A 17,022-nucleotide genomic window follows, 5' to 3' on the forward strand; every position below is an offset into this window, starting at 1 on the left:
AATTGAGTTTATAACCTTCCATCTAATTTTGCAGTTTCCTGAATTCATAGCAATGAGTTTAGAATAGTATCCCTTCTTACGCGTACGTGTGACTTGCACCACTATATTTAAGCCTATATTGAACTTTTTAGTAATAAGAGTTACCTCTATTTTGCAAAATTTTTGTGTGCGAATAATCTTTCTTTTTTGAGAGTTCTAAAATAGCACAGGTCATTCGTGGACATATGGGGTTTTTACGGTACCCTTCTCGCGGACGGCAGTAGATTGCACTGTGGCCTCTCTCAAGTTATTACTTAAGCTGTATTGCTTGTTCGTGTTAATCTGGTGCAGACATATTACTAATTTCTAAAATACGTTGTTTTAAAACGTCAACATAAACTTTTTTATGGCAAGTCGTAGTTTGTTGGCAGGTGCTGTGCTCACGCGGAAATTGGATTCTGGTTAAACAATGCCCAGAAATTATTGTCGTAAACAAGACAAGTGCTTGTTGACGTACCGAAATTGCAAACTATGTGGTCAATTGAGGTTGCTGAAGAGGAGGGTAATAATAACATTATGAAATCATATGAACTTATCAGGGTAATGTATTCATGATTTGTGTTGTTTATGGAGCAAATGTTGAAGTCTCCAAATGTTACTATTATTCTTTTGGAGCTTGTCAAGCGAACGTGTAATGCTTCAAAGTGATGCAAAAAGTTAACGGTATTTTGGATAGGGGCACTATAGATAACTGTTACAGTGGTAGCTTTTAAAACAAAGCAGTCGAATTCATGCGAAAAGCAGTCCGAAAAATGTGAGACAACAGAACACTTGATACTCTTGTTTATGGACAGGCCACGTCGCGTGCGAGATAGCCTTGGCCTTGAAAGGAATGAGTAACCTGTTATACTTTTAACTTGACCACGATTCAGGCATGTCTCGCATGCAGCCACACGATCGAAATGTGACGAATTAGTGGCTAGCAAGAGCAGAGGTCATCGATATTTTTGTGTAGACTCCGTACATTGCACTGCACTGGCGAATAAGACAGTTTACTGAGCGGAAATGGATATAAATCTATGTTCACAGTTGTTAGCAGAACTTCGAATGGTCTTCCTGAGTTTCAATGTGTGCGATGATTGCATTCTCTGTTTTCCTAGCAAGAATTTTACCAATTTCCACTTCATTGAACTTCAATATTCTCCCATTTTACGCACACTAGCCTCGCCAAGCATAATTTTCCTTTCTACGCATACATGATCGTTGATGTAAACTGCTCCATGTCTTTAAACCCAAAGTCTGCCGGAACAAGTTGTCTTCTTTCTTTGCCGTTTGCAATAGAGTGTCACGAGCTGTGCGACATGCGAACTTGAAGATTACTTTCGTTTTTTTTTATTTTTACTTGCGACTCAATGAATCACATCCATGTCGGCGCATGTCAGAGGAATTGGCAATTTTTTCCCGACTTCTACCATCGCATCGGCTAGGCTTTTACTTGGCATTTTAGGGAGGTCCTTTCTCTCGAGATGTTGATGATGACGGCATTGTTTCAATTCTAAGTTGTTTCTGGGTTTTCTTTAGTTGATCCCGTAGCTGCTTAATTTGGTTCTTCAAAAGTTCTTGTTCCTGCTCTTCTTTCTCGAGCGCGATATTGAATTCCTCAATGTGCGCGCTCATGACTGATGGCAAATTACGTACGTCTTGCATTACTGCCAACACTTGCGAGCTAAAGGCGTCGAATTTAGTGCCCAAGTCAGATAGCATTTTAGCGACTTCCTTAATCGACATCGGCGTTTTTTCCATTTTCACCTAACATGAATTCTGCAGAGCAGCCCAGGAACTACGTTACCAAAGCAAAGGATACGTGCTGTGCAGATGCAGCAGCAAAGACCAAAACATAAGCAACTGTCCGGGGGAAGCACACGTGCCTGAGCTGCCCGCAGTTATGCCAGGCGCGGGTAACGGAGCAGCCTTATTTCGTAGAACTGGCGACTACGTGTCACTTCACTGTTATGACATAGCTGCCTTGTATGAAATGCGCTATCAATGAACACGTAGGGGCAACTTGACGAACTTCTAACGGTTATCAAACAGAGGAGAAAAGTTTCTGCAACAGAGAAGACCAAAACGTGAGCGACTCCTCGCAGGGAGCCCACGTGCCTGCGCTGCCCGCAGTTATGCCAGACCCGGGTAAAGGAGCGTCCTTAGATCATAGAACTGGCGTGTAGTTGTCACTGTGCTGCTATGACCTAGCGGCCTTGTGTGAAGTTCGTTATCGAGGAACACTTCGGGGCCAACTTGACGTTTTGCCAAGAGTCATACATGAGCGGATAAAGGTCTCTGCAGCAGGGAAGACCAAAACAGGGGCAACTGCTTGGGGGAAGCATACGTGCTTGAGCTGCCCGCAGTTATGCCAGGCGCGGGTAACGGGGTGGCCTTATATCATAGAACTCACGATTAGGTGCCACTGCAGTGCTATGACATAGCTGCATGGTGTGAAGTCTGCTATCGATGAACACGTAGTAGCCAATATGATGAACTTCTAACGGTCATCAAACAGCGGATAAAGGTTCTGCAACAGAGAAGACCAAAACATAAGCAACTGCTCGGGGGGAGCACACGTGCCTGAGCTGCCCGCAGTTGTGCGAGACCCAACTCACGGAGCGTCCTTATATCCTAGAACTGGCAAGTAGGTGTCACTGCGCTGCTACGACCTAGTGGCCTTGTGCGAAGTTAGCTATCAATGAACATTTGATGGTCAGCTTGATGGTTTGCCAAGAGTCATACGTCAGCGGATAAATGTTTCTGCAACAGAGATGACCAAAACATAAGCAACTGCTCGGGGGAAGCACACGTGCCTGAGCTGGCCACAGTTATGCCAGGCCAGGGTAAGGGAGCGGCCATATGTAATAAAAATGACAATTAGGTGTCACTGCATTGCGATGATATAGCTGCCTTGTGTGAAATGCGCTATCGATGAACACGTAGGTGCCAACTTAATGAAGTTCTAACGGTCATCAAACAGAGGACAAATGTTTCTGCAACAGAGAAGACCAAGAATGAACAACTGCTCGCAAGGAGCACACGTGCCTGCGCTGCCCGCAGTTATGCCAGGCCCGGGTAACAGCGTTATTATTCAGAAAACTGGCGAGTAGGTATCACTGTTCTGCTATGATCTAGCTGCCTTGTTCGAATATCCCTATCTATGAACCATTAAGGGCCATTTTGATGATCACCCAACGGTTATGAAACAACGGATAAAGGTTTCTGCAACAGAGAAGAACAAAACATGAGCAACTTCTCCCAGGAAGCCCACGTGCCTGCGCTGCCCTTAGTTATGCCAGGCCCGGTTGACGAAGCGTCCTTATATCCTGGAACTGGCGAGAAGGTGAAACTGCGCTGCTATGAAGCACCTGCCCTGTAGGAAGTGCGCTATCGATGAACACGTAGTGGCCAACTTGACGAACTTCTAAGAGTGATAAAACTGTGGATAAAGCTTTCTGCAATAGAGAATACCAAAAGAGGAGCAACTGCTCGGGGGAAGCACTCGAGCCAGGGCTGCCCGAAGTTATGAAAGGCGCGTGTAACGGAGCGTCCTTAGATCATAATACTGGCGCGTAGGTGTCACTGCACTCCTATGACGCAACTGCCTTCTGCGAAGTGTGCTATCGATGAACACGTAGTAGCCAATATGATAAACTTCTAACGGTCATCAAACAGTGGATAAAGGTTTCTGCAACAGAGAAGACCAAAACATGAGCAACTGCTCGGGGGGAGCACACGTGCCTGAGCTGCCCGCAATTGTGCGAGACCCAAGTCACGGAGCGTCCTTATATCCTAGAACTGGCAAGTAGGTGTCACTGCGCTGCTATGACGTAGCTGCTTTCTGCGAAGTGCGCTACTGATGAACCCGTAGTGACCAACTTGATGAACTGCCACGCGTCATCCATGAGCGGATAAAGGTTTCTGTAACAGAGAAGACTAAAACATGAACAACTGCTCGGGGGAAGCACATGTGCCTTAACTGCCTCCAGTTATGCCAAGCCCGGGTAAGGCAGCATCCTTGTATCCTAGAACCGACGAGCAGGTGTCCCTGCTCTGCTGTGACGTAGCTGCCCTATACGAAGTGCGCTATCGATAAACATGTTATCGCCAACTTCATGAACTTGTAAGGATCATCAAACAGCGGGTAAAAGTTTCTGCAACAGAGAAGACAAAAACATGAGCAACTGCTCGGGGGCAGCACACGTGCCTGAGCTGCCCGTAGTTATGCGAGACCCATGTAATGGAGCGTCATTATGTCCTAAAGATTGGGACGTAGCTCCCTTGTGCGAAGTGCGCTATGGGTCACGTAGTGGCAAACTTGATGAACTTCTAAAGGTCATCCAGCAGTGGATGAATTTTCTGCAACAGAAAAGATTAAAACAGGACCAACTGCACGAGGGAACCACACGTGCCGCAGCTGCCCGCAATTATGGTAGACCCGGGTAAGGGAGCGTTCTTATATCCTAGAACTGACGTGTAGGTGTCGCTGCGCTGCTATGACGTAGCTGCCTTGTGCGAATTGCGCTATCGGTGAACACTTAGGGGCCATTCATGAACCTCCAAGAGTCATAAAAGAGCGGATAAATATTTCTGCAACAGAGAAGTCCAAAACATGAGCAACTGCACTCAGGAAACAGGCGTGCTTGAACTGCCCGCAACCCGCCGTGGTTGCTCAGTGGCTATGGTGTTGGGCTGCTGAGCACGAGGTCGCGGGGTCGAATCCCGGCCACGGCGGCCGCATTTCGATGGGGGCGAAATGCGAAAACACCCGTGTGCTTAGATTTAGGTGCACGTTAAAGAACCCCAGGTGGTCAAAATTTCCGGAGTCCTCCACTACGGCGTGCCTCATAATCAGAAAGTGGTTTTGGCACGTAAAACCCCAAATATTATTATTATTATTGAACTGCCCGCAGTTATACGAGGCTCGGGTAGCGCAGCGTTCTTATATACTATAATTGGTGAGCAGGGGCCACTGCGCTGCTATGACGTAGCTGCCTTGTGGGAAATGCGCCATCGATGAACACGTAGTGGCCAACATGGATTTCTAAGCGTTATCAAACAGCGGATAAAGGTTTCTGCAACAGATAAGACTAAAACAGGAGCAACTGCTCGGTTGAAGTACACGTGCCTGAGGTGCCTGCAGTTATGCCAGGCCCGTGCAATGGGGCGTCTTTATTTCTCTGAACTGGCCACTAGGTCTTACTGCGGTCCTATGGCGCAGCTGCTTTGTGCGAAGTGCGCTATCCATGAACACGTAGAACGCAACTTGATAAACTTCTCAAACAGCGGATAAAGGTATGTGCAGCAGAGAAGACCAAAACAGGAGCAACTGCTTAGGGGAAGACACGGGCCTGAGCCGCCTGCGGCTATGGCAGGCGCGTGTAACGGAGCGTCCTTTTATCCTAGGACTGGCGAGTAGGTGTCACTGCGCTGCTATGACATGGCTACCCTGCGCGGAGTGCACTATCGATTACACGTAGGGGCCAACTTGATGAACTGGCAAGAGTCATCCATCAGCGGATAAAGGTTTCTGCAACAGAGAAGACCAGAACTAGCGCAACTGCTCACAGGAAACACGCATGCCTGAGCTGCCCGCAGTTATGTGAGGGCCGGGTAGCGGAGCGTTCTTATATCCTTGAACTGGCAAGTAGGTGTCCCGGCGCTGCTATGACGTAGCTGCCTTGTTCCAAGTGCACTGTCGTTGAGCGCAACTTCTTGTGGACTGTGGTTCCCAATGAGCGCAACTACCCAACGAGAGCATCGCAATCTTCACGGAGGAGATGACTCGACTGTTCATACACGCCGACCCCGACATGCCAGCAGTGTAAAAAGTTCGCTTCTTGATGAGAAGTGTCAAGCAAGAGCTCTTTGCCGGATCGATAGGCAATCCGCCCAAGACAGTTGCTAAATTTGCTCCCGGGGCTACAGCTATCCAGAGAACACTCGATTGGAACTGGCAGTTCAACCGACTCACGCTCCCAACGAACTAGGCCGAACTATAACCAGTGGACAGTCACGACCTGCGCGAGACCATCATAGAGGTCGTGCGAGAGGAACTGCAGAAGCGCTCCCCAAGGTTGCAGGCTCAAGTGGCCTCAATCACCGACATCGTCAAAGAAGAGGTTCAGCGATCGCTTCGGTTTACTGAAGTGCAACCGCCATTGCCCCAGCCCCAGCCAGAACCGATAAGATACACTTCCGTCGCCAGATTACTCCTATGCGTCTGCGCCAGGGTCCCATGACGCCGTGATTCAGGCGCCAGACGCCGCCGCCGCCACCTCGCCCTCCTGTCGGCCAAGGATTCCTAACGATTCGGTGTAGGTCGGCCAATGATTCGATAATTTAGAAGTCAGCACGAAAACACTCTGATGCCGGCTGCCTGTCCCGCACCCCCGTGGACCCGCTGCCCAAAAAATGACCAAGATGACGACGCGTTTTTAGCAACAATAGTCACAGACCGCATTACCGAGCAGCAGCGAGCGGACCCCCATTTAAGAACCCCTGCTGAGTACATGGAATGCAAGAGCGGATTTGTCCCGAGGATATTAAGGAGCGGATTGTCTTCATTTTTCTTGAGAAATGACGTCCTGATGAAGAACTTTTTCCCAGCCCGTGCAAACTACCTCCTCGTTGTGCCTGCAGCACTCCGATCAGATGTTCTGTACGCCCTGCACGACGATCAGAAAGCCGGACACCTCGGATTTTCCCGTACACTTGCAAGAATATAAGGGAAGTAATACACGCCGCACCTTACCGCCAACGTCGCCCGTTACGTCAAGACTTTCCATGACGGCCAACGACTCAGCATACCGCGATCGAGGGCAGCGGGAATACTACAGCCGATGGAGCCACCTTGCTGACTGTTTTAGCAGATCGGGATGGATTTGTCGGGACCCTTTCCATTGTCAACATCTGGAAACAAGTGCATCGTCGTGGCGACGGACTACCTCACCCGCTTCGCTGAAACGAAAGCTCTGCCAAAAGGTAGTGCAGCAGAAGTGAGAGCAGTCGTAGAGAACATCCTGCTGCGACGTGGTGGCCCAGAAGTCCCCATCATCGACAGAGGAACGGCATTTACAGCAGAGGTCGCCCAAGCCATTCTGAATATCTTCAGACAAGCCACAGGAGGGTAACTGCCTACCACCCGCAGACGAATGGCCTTACGGAGCGGCTGAACGAGACTTGCCGTTATGCTACCTATGTACATCGACTTCGAACACAAGATGTGGGATGCGGTCCTGCCGTACATAGCCTTCGCTTACAACACGAAAGTGCAAGAGACAACTCAAATGACGCCGTTCAATCTGAATAACGGAAGGAACCCGATGACGACTCTCGACGCCCTGCTGCCGCACGTCACTGACGAAAAAAGAAATGTAGACGTCGCCGCCTATCACCAGCGCGCTGAAGAATCCCGACAGCTCGCCAGCCTGCACATCAAGCACCACCAGAGGACCGACAGCCGACACTAAAATCTTCGACGGCGCTGCGTGGAATACCAGCCCGGCGACCGTGTTTGGGTTGGTACCCCGATACGCCGACGAGGACTCAATGAGAAACTACTGCGCCGCTATTTCGGACCATAGAAGATCATCCGACGTATTGGCGAACTGGATTATGAGGTCGTGGCAGACGGCATTTCGCAATCACAGCGGCGCCGCGCAGTATCTGAAGTGGTCCCCGTGGTGCATCTTCAATATGGCCTTTTACGCACGCTGACGAACTTCGTTATTTTGTTCTTTGACTATGGCTATGTTTCTATTACTTTCGCTGGTTTGCAGCATCGGGACGATGGTTTTTAAGAGGGAGGTATTGACACGTGTACTAGGTTTTCTTTATCGCGTGACCACGTTTCACCGCCTAACAAATGTTATCGCACAGCGCCGGATGCGCCTGCAAATAGCGGAAGTTTCTCGAATGTTATCGATGCTTCTATCCGCTGTCTATCGTCACTGAACCTTGTGTAATCTGATTTCATGTATGCGCCACACGAATGGTGTAGAACTTTCTGGAAGTCACGCGGGCACCAGCGATTATTCTGGATCTTACATGACTGATGTATAAAAGCCGCCGCGCTTGACCCGCTGTTCAGATTTCGACGATCGCCCGACTGTGCCCACCTCTATCGTTTTGCCCTAAGTGTAGCCTGTGTTTGGGGGTACAGGTTTGCTCAATAAAAGTTAGTGTCGTTATTCACACTATTACTACTGTGCTCTTTACCGTCACTACTGCGTGACAATATGACAACCCTGGATACGCTCGCACATGGTCGTTGTATAGCCACACGCCAGGGGTGCGCAAGTAATACTGCGATAGCGATCGGAGCATTCGATGCATCCACGGGGCAGCGCCTTACAAGACTGAGGCGCTCAAGCAGTTAAAAAAAAAGATTCGGAAGATTCTACCCATGTGCCGCGTATTGGTCAGCATGGCCATAAGTGGTGCCGGGTGAAGTCTCTTGATGTGCGACAGTGCCTGTCAAAACTCAAACATTAACATATAAAATTATTAGCATCATACAGTTATGTTTCTTGCTAAATTGATGACCGAGCACAATAATTTGATTTTACAGGGGGTTACAGGATATGTTAAAAGGCTGCCTATTTCAACTATCTCAGAAATGATAAAAAATATTTTCTTGCGAAACCGCGCACTCGCTATAGTTGAAAAATGCCATTTGCCTTGTAAGTCACTAATGTTGGTTTTTCTCTCCTGTAGAGCAAAGCGGGTTGAATCCGGAAACAAGTCTTCACCTCGTCAACCATCCTCCTGCCACCCTGCACGCAGCGTAGTATTCCTGAAGATGCACAAAGCGGGCAGCTCAACCGTGTTCAACATTCTTCTGCGATACGCTGCTGAGGAGGGTCTCATCTTGGCCCTCCCAAATTCAGCCGCTCATTTTCAGCACAGTACATCAACGCTTTTCGACCCACAAAAGGTATTCACAGCTTCATGCTTACCGCGCAAGTACACATGTCACAAAGTCTAATAAAGCTATTTTATGGCCAACTGTGCCTGACATGCTTTTACGAGAACTGATGTTTCCAAGCGCTCTAGACAAGGATAACACAAAAGTGCGAAAGTATTTCTTGAAAATACTGACGAGACTGTCAAAACCGAGATCACGAACGGAATTGGCGTACTCGTGCTTCGATCGAATCAAGGTATTATAGTTAAGTAAGGTGCTGTGCAATGGCAACATGGACGAGAAGAGCCCAACGACGGGCGCAGAGGAGGAGGAGTTTAAGTAAGGAAGGTAATATATGAAAATACCTACGTAGATATCCAACTGACCGATATGTGCTGGTTGCCGCTCTTTAGTTTTCTTTAAATGTCTGCTTCCAATTACAATAAGGGCTGGAGACCTTGTGAAGCTGTTGGCAAAGCGTATGTTTGCTCCGGTCCTAGCATTTTGTCTTTCTTGTTTGTAAGGGCTGAAGACGAAATAAAGATTGTCAACTGGTAAACTAGTTGACATGAATTTGCAAAAGAAATTACAGGTAATATTACGCCTGAATATTTTTAACACGAGACATTTTTATAAAACAGAGCAGTCAATAATGCAATTCGGAATGCGAGCAGAATTATTGTAACGGGAAACTCTCAATACCTTCTGTTTATTTGGATTATGTCGCACGTTTCTCTATCTGCACGAGGAGGACACTTCATTAAGGTCTTATTGCAGTATGATACTGTTACGGGGATGATGACTGTAAATAACGCAGACCAATGAAAATGCTCTAGTTCAGGGATTATTAGTATGCGTGAAGTCATTAATAGACGTAAGGAACAATACTAAACCCGATTCCTGTGCTACATCAGAGGTTACAGGAAAATAAGAAAAATTTCAACCGTTAGCAGTTTGGAATGGAGTTGGATTACGCAAGATGTTTGCCATATATGCAAGTATACTACAGTCAGTGTTGAGTTGATGGTGTCACTTACGATGATCATGATGAATTTTGAGTTTTTGGGCGCAAGGGCCATGGTGTCATATATTACGTGCACTTATGAGAGCAGGCACGCGCCTAATAATCCCTCGTGTGCTACCAATTGGCTTCAATGCTGCCAGATTCGTTAGCCTCCCCATGAATAAACGAGAAGGGAAACAGAGGGGCTTTATCTTCGGAAGCTAGTGGCAAGGTTGCCTGTTCTAGTAGCGAAGAGCATGTCCGGAAGCTTGAAGTTCCAGTCCTTGTGCGAATCCATTTGCACGACAAGTGTCGTCTTTAGATGCGGTTCATCCTTTCCGTGATGTATGTTGGGTCGATGATGGTACACAGATGTAGGAATGTGACGAATTCCATTGGTCTTCCATTGGCAGCATTGTGTGAATGCCTTGCTGCTGAAATACGTCGCGTTGTGCGTGATCAGTTGTGCTGCAAAACCAAACCTGGTGAACATTACAAGGACGCACTCCGATACTTTCGGTGAAGTCAACCTGCGCGAGGGAAACGGTTCGGCCAACTTCGTAAAGTGGCCTGTTCATACCAACAAGGACTCGTTATGGCGGGGGCTCTTCGGGAAGGGGCCCATGACGTAACATGCTTCAAATATGTCATAGCGATGTACTCTAAATGGACTTCATGCTGCCGTACGGGAGCCCGCCGCGTAGCGTAGTTTTCTGGAAGACTTGACGTGAACGAATGTAGCGAAGTCCGTCTTGCTTCATTCTAGGCCATGTGCTCAAACGACACATTATCTCTTAAGCGTTGCTCCCAATGAATGGCCGGTTATTGTGCTGTCATGTAGTAATAATTTATGAAGGACATAGGTAGCTTTCCTGGTACCACAACACAAAATGAGCAGTCATTGTTTCAAAGTGCGCCTGAGGGATGTAGCGCAACAGCAAGCCTCCCTCGCCAAGAGTTTAGCAGTCGCTGTCAACGCCAGTTCCTGTGTCTACTGGTCTATGTTCTTCCATCTTTGCCGACACCTTGTTACCAAACCCGTCGTTCTGCTGTGCTCCAAGAAGTTCCTCTTTAGTGGTTAGCGTGCCCCAGCGTAAATAGCTGTTGACTATGCTGTGGTTACCGTCGAGATGTGTTCAGGGTCTACGAGCGCTTCAGAAGAAACTGGCTCACGAGAAAGAGCGTCAGCGACAACGTTTGTACAAGCATTTTATGCTCAGTAGTATAATGGCCCGCACTGTCAGAGCCCAGAAGAGTGGCAGCTTGGGCGAGGTGGTTCATAGCGGTATTTTGCGCAGCGAACGAATGGCGCATAGGGGATGAAGATAGCGCTGACTTCTGATTTTATTTTCGAGAACAGTATGCATATGCAGGGGCCTAAACAATAGCAAAACCAGGGATAATAAAGATGAGTCAGTTCGCTTATATCATGTGCCCCAGATTGCCTACAACCCGTTCAAGTATAAATGCTCAAGACGCGATGGCCCGATAGAAGGGGTGCTTACCCAGCGGTAAACAAGCTTGCATTTTGCTTCTTTTTCTCTTATTTAACGTGATAACTGGGACCTGGGCCTCGCCATTTCAACGCACTGATCAAAAAGGGGCATGCAGCCACACTCCCGGCAGCGAAGGCCGAGACTGCCCTGCACCATCTTGAGCACATTATTTAGGCGCTCACGCAGCCTGCAGTTGAGACCATTCATTCATTCATTCATTCATTTCCCATTCTCTAGGATGGAGGAGGTGGAGGCAAAAGCTACATGAAAGCACCTTCAGGAGCTCTCGGCCCCTGTAAAAGCAGCAACATTAATAGGCATATGCACATGTTTGCATAGTTCTGTAGCACTTTCACAAGGCAACAGATAAGTATGTATTGAGGAATATGGATTCCAATACACAGAATATAGAAATGTACATAATGCAAACTTTAAAATGATGTTGTAGCTTGAAAATTAAAATAATTCAGAAGTAGTTCTGAAGCACTTTCACAGGGTAACAGAACAATGTGGATTAAAATGCACTAGAAATAAAAAAATGTATATAATGCAAAGTTGAAGATGATAATATAGAATAAAATGAATTAAATAAGAAATAGGTGAAGAAGATGTGGTCAGGATAATGAAGCTGTAAAATGTATTAGCGAGTGGTGGAACTAGGGGTGACTACGGGTGCCGGTCCGTGAGAATATGAATTCTGACGTAGCTAGGTTTCAAATTTTTATCACCGTATCGTGGAAATTATTCAGAAGTTTAGGTAGGCGACACTGAAGCAATCGATGGCTTTAATTAGCTCGGGGCCGGCGAACTTTCCACATTTGTGGGTAACGAGTAAGTCGCGCAGGTTGGCACTGTTGCAATTTGCTATTTGAGCAAACAGCTTGCAATGTCGGCGATAAGTGAAATAATATTGCTTTAATAGCTTTTGGGTATACATTTATTAAATTTTAGGAAGATTATATTTTTCAGACAGGTGTCATGTGCTCTGCAGTTGTCATGTGCTCTGCATAATCAGATCGTTTGCGAGCCTACCAGGCAGAATGCTCTTTTGGACTTGGTCTTTCTTAGCTCGAGCCTCACCGTGAATGATTACACTTGTGAAGTGGTAGAAGGCATTTCTGATCATAAGGCTGTTTTTGTTTCCCTTCCGTGTGTTGTTCCTAAACCATCCTTCGTTCTTACTACATTTCGCGATTTCAGTGACGCTGACGACACCTCTATTTTAGATACATTGGCTCAGCATACCAAGTGACGTGAATGTTCTCGTGACATATTTTGAACATATTGTCATGTCATGCATCGAACACTTCATTCCCATCAAAACAAAAAAGAAAAATACTAAAATTCCTTGGATGAACAGAGATATACTACATCTGTAACGTCTTGTTTGCAGGCTTAGACGCTTGAAGGACTCCCATAACCCCGTACACACTGCTAGGTTAGCTAAGGCGAAGCAGGATCTTTGTAAAAAACCTAATCAGCCAAAGATTTCTTTTATAGCGTGCAGCTACCGCTTTTGTTGAAAAGTAACCCGCATTAATTCTGGGGATCCATTTTTGCTCGTGACAGCTCTTGTACATCCTTATGTGTGAAGAACGAAATGACTAGTGATTCACTATTAATCTCCAACGCTTTCAACGCATACTTTAAGTCCGTTTTTACTTGCGATAATCATATTGTTCCTCCTATTCCAAACATTCATCCGACTTGCCCCATTAATGATATCTTAGTTAGTACAGAAGGTGTCTTAAACTTCATACTAAATCATGATACAAAGTAAAGTGAAGGGCCTGATGGAATCCCGAATTTGTTTCTCGTTCGGTATGCCTTATGGACTTCACAATACCTTACTCTTATCTTCAATAAATCACTAACTTTCGGCATAGTACCTTCATCATGGAAGATGGCTAAGGTGTTTCCGTTACATAAGTCAGGTAGTAAGCAGCATCTTTCTAACTACCGGCCAATATCTTTAACACCATATTCATGCAAAATACTAGAGCATATAATATACAAACACATTATGGAATTCCTTGAATCAAATAACATTCTCTCTATTGTACAACATGGATTCAGACGCGGTTTCAGCACCATAACACAACTTGTCGATTTCACGCATGACATAGCTTCTAACCTGGATAAGGGATTTGAAATTGACGCAATATTCATAGATTTTTTCAAAGCTTTCCATACCGTATTTCACTCAAAACTACTGTCTAAACTAAATGCCATTCTTAACAACCCTCAATTAGTGAACTGGATAGAAAGTTTTTTGCCTCACCGCACTCAATTCGTAAGCTTTAATTCTATCAATTCTTCGGTGGTGCATGTGTCATCAGGCGTCCCTCAAGGCTCGGTCCTCGGACCTCTACTTTTCTTACTATATATTAATGATTTGCCATGCGAGAACTCATCTTAAATTCGAATGTATGCAGATGACTGCGTATTGTATGACATCATTTCATCTCCCTCTGAGCATGTTCGCCTTAGTGAATCATTCGTCAGATTTTCTAAATGGTGTGAAACATGGCAAATAAATATTAACTTCCGTAAGACTGTCGTTATGTCCTTCTCTGATAAAGCTAACCCGTTCCTTTTCAGCTACGGATTTAATGATAATTTAATTCAACGCGTTTCTTAATATAAATATATTGGTCTCACGTCCACCACTAACCTGTCCTGGTCAAAGCACATTGATTCCATTACGACTAAAGCTCTACAAAAACTCGGTTATTTACGTCGTACGCTGTCTAATTCTCCGCGCGACACTAAATTACTGTTATATAAAACTATTGCTCGCCCTATACTTGAGTATGGTAGTATCGTTTGGAATCCCTACAAGCAGTACGAAATAGGCAGAGTTGAGGCCATACAAAGGAACTCCATTAGATTTGTCCACCGACGTTATGACCACCAGTTCTCACCATCGTCAGTCATGTCCTCACTTAACCTGACATCTCTCGCCGAATAGCGACACGTTAATTCTTTCAAATTTTTTCATGGCATTATTCACTGATCTTGTCGCCTCTCCAGTAATGAATATATCACCTTCGCAAAAATTTCTTCTAGTAGGAGACATCACGCGCCTAACATTACACCATTTTTTGCACGCACTAATACTTTTAAGTATAGCTTTTTCCCTAAAACAATTGAAACATGGAATTCGCAACGAGGAACCAACCGTTCTCTCCCATTAAATGAATTATTGTTTGTACTCCCTCAACACTACGCCTAAACTTTCTTTGTTGCCTATTGTATTTTTTTCTTGTATTATAGTGTATTATCCACTCCTGCTATAGCCCCAGCAGGGGCTGCAGTATGTGTAAATAAATAAATAAATAAGTAAATAAAAAAACAAATAAAGAAACAAATAAATAAATAAATATGGTAAGTTTACAGTAATCTGCAAGATATTTTTGGAGTAGTAACATTTTTTTAATGTTGGATTTAATTGTTAAACCCCATATTAAACGGCAATACGGTATATGGGAGGCGAATAATGCATTATATATTAAAGCTTTACTGAGTGTTACTGAGTGTCGCCTGGTCTGCCCGACATATCATTTTCTACACATCAGTGGGACTGACTAACCGACCTCCACTGCGCAGAGGACAAAACGTGAACTTGTGCGCCATAACGTAAAGGTATTTCACACTGTTCTGTTCCAATTCTGCCAGCAGTCCTCCAAAATATTTTCGGGCCAGCCCCGTTTCAGCTGAATATCAGGTGACCTCACGAAAACCGCCATAGCTCCCCATCTGATATGGCATCTAAACACTGAAAATGCTTGATTATACCAAACAAAAGAAAAATAATTATTTCAGATGCCACGCCTTTTCGCCGTGAACGCTCTGGTAGTGGTCAATAGATTTCTGGCTGCGCCCACTTCGCCTGTCCGTCACGCGACCTCACAGAACCACAAAAATACACCGCACCAAATGACGTGCACGCGGTAAAGATTCATTATTACGCCGAACAAAAATGTTTTTGTTTCTCAATAGCCCGAGACTGCCCCGTTCCAAAAGGAATAGAAACCCGCCGCTTGCTCAGGCACTCGCACCTGCTGCATAGCATGGACTTATTTACGCATAATAAAACTTGCCTGGCAGTATAACATTATACAGGCCTTTCGCACGTGTATGACGTCACTCTGCCGACTCTTCTTTGGTGAACGTCCGTTTTACTGGCATTCTTAACCTTCCATTACACGCCGCCGCGATTTTCCACCAGCCACAGCAAGCTAAGTAAAGGCAAGCGGACCAATCGCAGACGCTAGCACTACCCTGCTCATACGGTTGTGTATTTTCACTGCGCTGCTTCAGCCTCATCAAAGCCCTGTCCCCTGGAGCGTGCTCTTCGGTTCTAGTCATCCAATGAGATAATAAAACACCATCAATGCAAGCAGTGTAATTCGTTTGAAAGCAAACAAAGGTGACCTCCTAAAAACGAGGAGAGCCGTTGATTGGGTTGTTCTGACAACTCTGCGAGCCCTAGCCCGATGCATGCGTCGCCGGTTACGTAAATTTGACGTCAGGAGATTGCAAATAAGAAGAGATTGGAATAGTTGTACGTTATAGGGCTCCTGCCCTGAATAGAACACGAGGACATGTTAGCACGAGGCACGTTAACTTGTTTTCATAGTTTTTGCAGCTTCTCTGGTGGGAAAAAGACTAGCGCGCTGAACAATCTTCTTTAGCCTGTGAGAAAACTTGTGAACGTAGGGTAAAACGGACACTTCGCTCTTTAAAGAGCTATCACGCTTTTCAGGCTTGTCGCCTCGTTTGACTGACCTTTAGAAACTTGTAGACGACCGCAGAGAGCAAGTATTTGGGTAGCCAGCGTCTACCAGACGCCCCACACGTTGTGCGAAGCTACAACGCAATGCATGAGGGCAGGACCTCTTGAGGGTGTTCGAAAACCAAAGATTGGTGATGCCCCTCTTCGAGTGGGCAGAATTGAAAGGAAGAACTGCTTCCGCACTTGGCTCATACATCCAGGAAACGTGAATAGGGGACATTTGTGATGTGTCAAAAGCGCGAGTGCCGTAATCGGAGTAGGTCAGCCATGCGATGACGACGAGAACAAAGGGGGCACAAGGCATGAATTCAAAATATGCAGCGTTTGGCCAATGAGTGGCTTACATGGCAGTACCAAAAGAGAAAAAGAAACAATTGGGCTCGGCGCAGAAGAAGCCAGTGTGAAGGAAGGAGTTCACCGGTGTTCCAGGCGCAGGCGTGAAGTCGTCGGGCGTCACGCCCGTACTTCGTCCCTCCTAGGCCAGAGTGACCTTCCAGATCCGTGGTCACCGCGTTCCGCTGATCGCATGTAGGAAATTGTCGATCGACGTGGGAGAAGTTACGCCCATGCACTGGATGCAGACGTGAAGCCATTGGACTTGGTGTCCGGTGTCGAGACCTCTAACATGCCAAGGCTACTTGCCCATATTCCCAACGTCATAACAAAAGTTTCTCCAGCGTTATTGGACCCGTTTTCTTCGCCTAGGAGCCACCAGGATGTTTCTTTTCCGTATGCCTCTCCGTCTTTTATTGTGCGGTGCTATATATTGGTCACGTAGTAGTGACGGTGAAGA

General features: G+C 46.2%; 1 protein-coding gene across 3 annotated transcripts in view; it reads left to right on the plus strand.

The window, feature by feature from the left end:
* Positions 1-17,022, plus strand: part of LOC142576639 (galactosylceramide sulfotransferase-like) — a 181,004-nt gene that overhangs the window by 111,729 nt on the left and 52,253 nt on the right. For all 3 annotated transcript variants that reach the window (XM_075686852.1, XM_075686851.1, XM_075686853.1), the window contains one exon: positions 8,743-8,962. In XM_075686852.1, the coding sequence (XP_075542967.1) occupies positions 8,743-8,962 (220 nt within the window). The remainder of the gene's footprint in view (positions 1-8,742; positions 8,963-17,022) is intronic.

The sequence above is a fragment of the Dermacentor variabilis genome, chromosome 3 (genome assembly GCF_050947875.1).
Source record: "Dermacentor variabilis isolate Ectoservices chromosome 3, ASM5094787v1, whole genome shotgun sequence".
Taxonomy (NCBI): Eukaryota; Metazoa; Arthropoda; class Arachnida; order Ixodida; family Ixodidae; genus Dermacentor; species Dermacentor variabilis.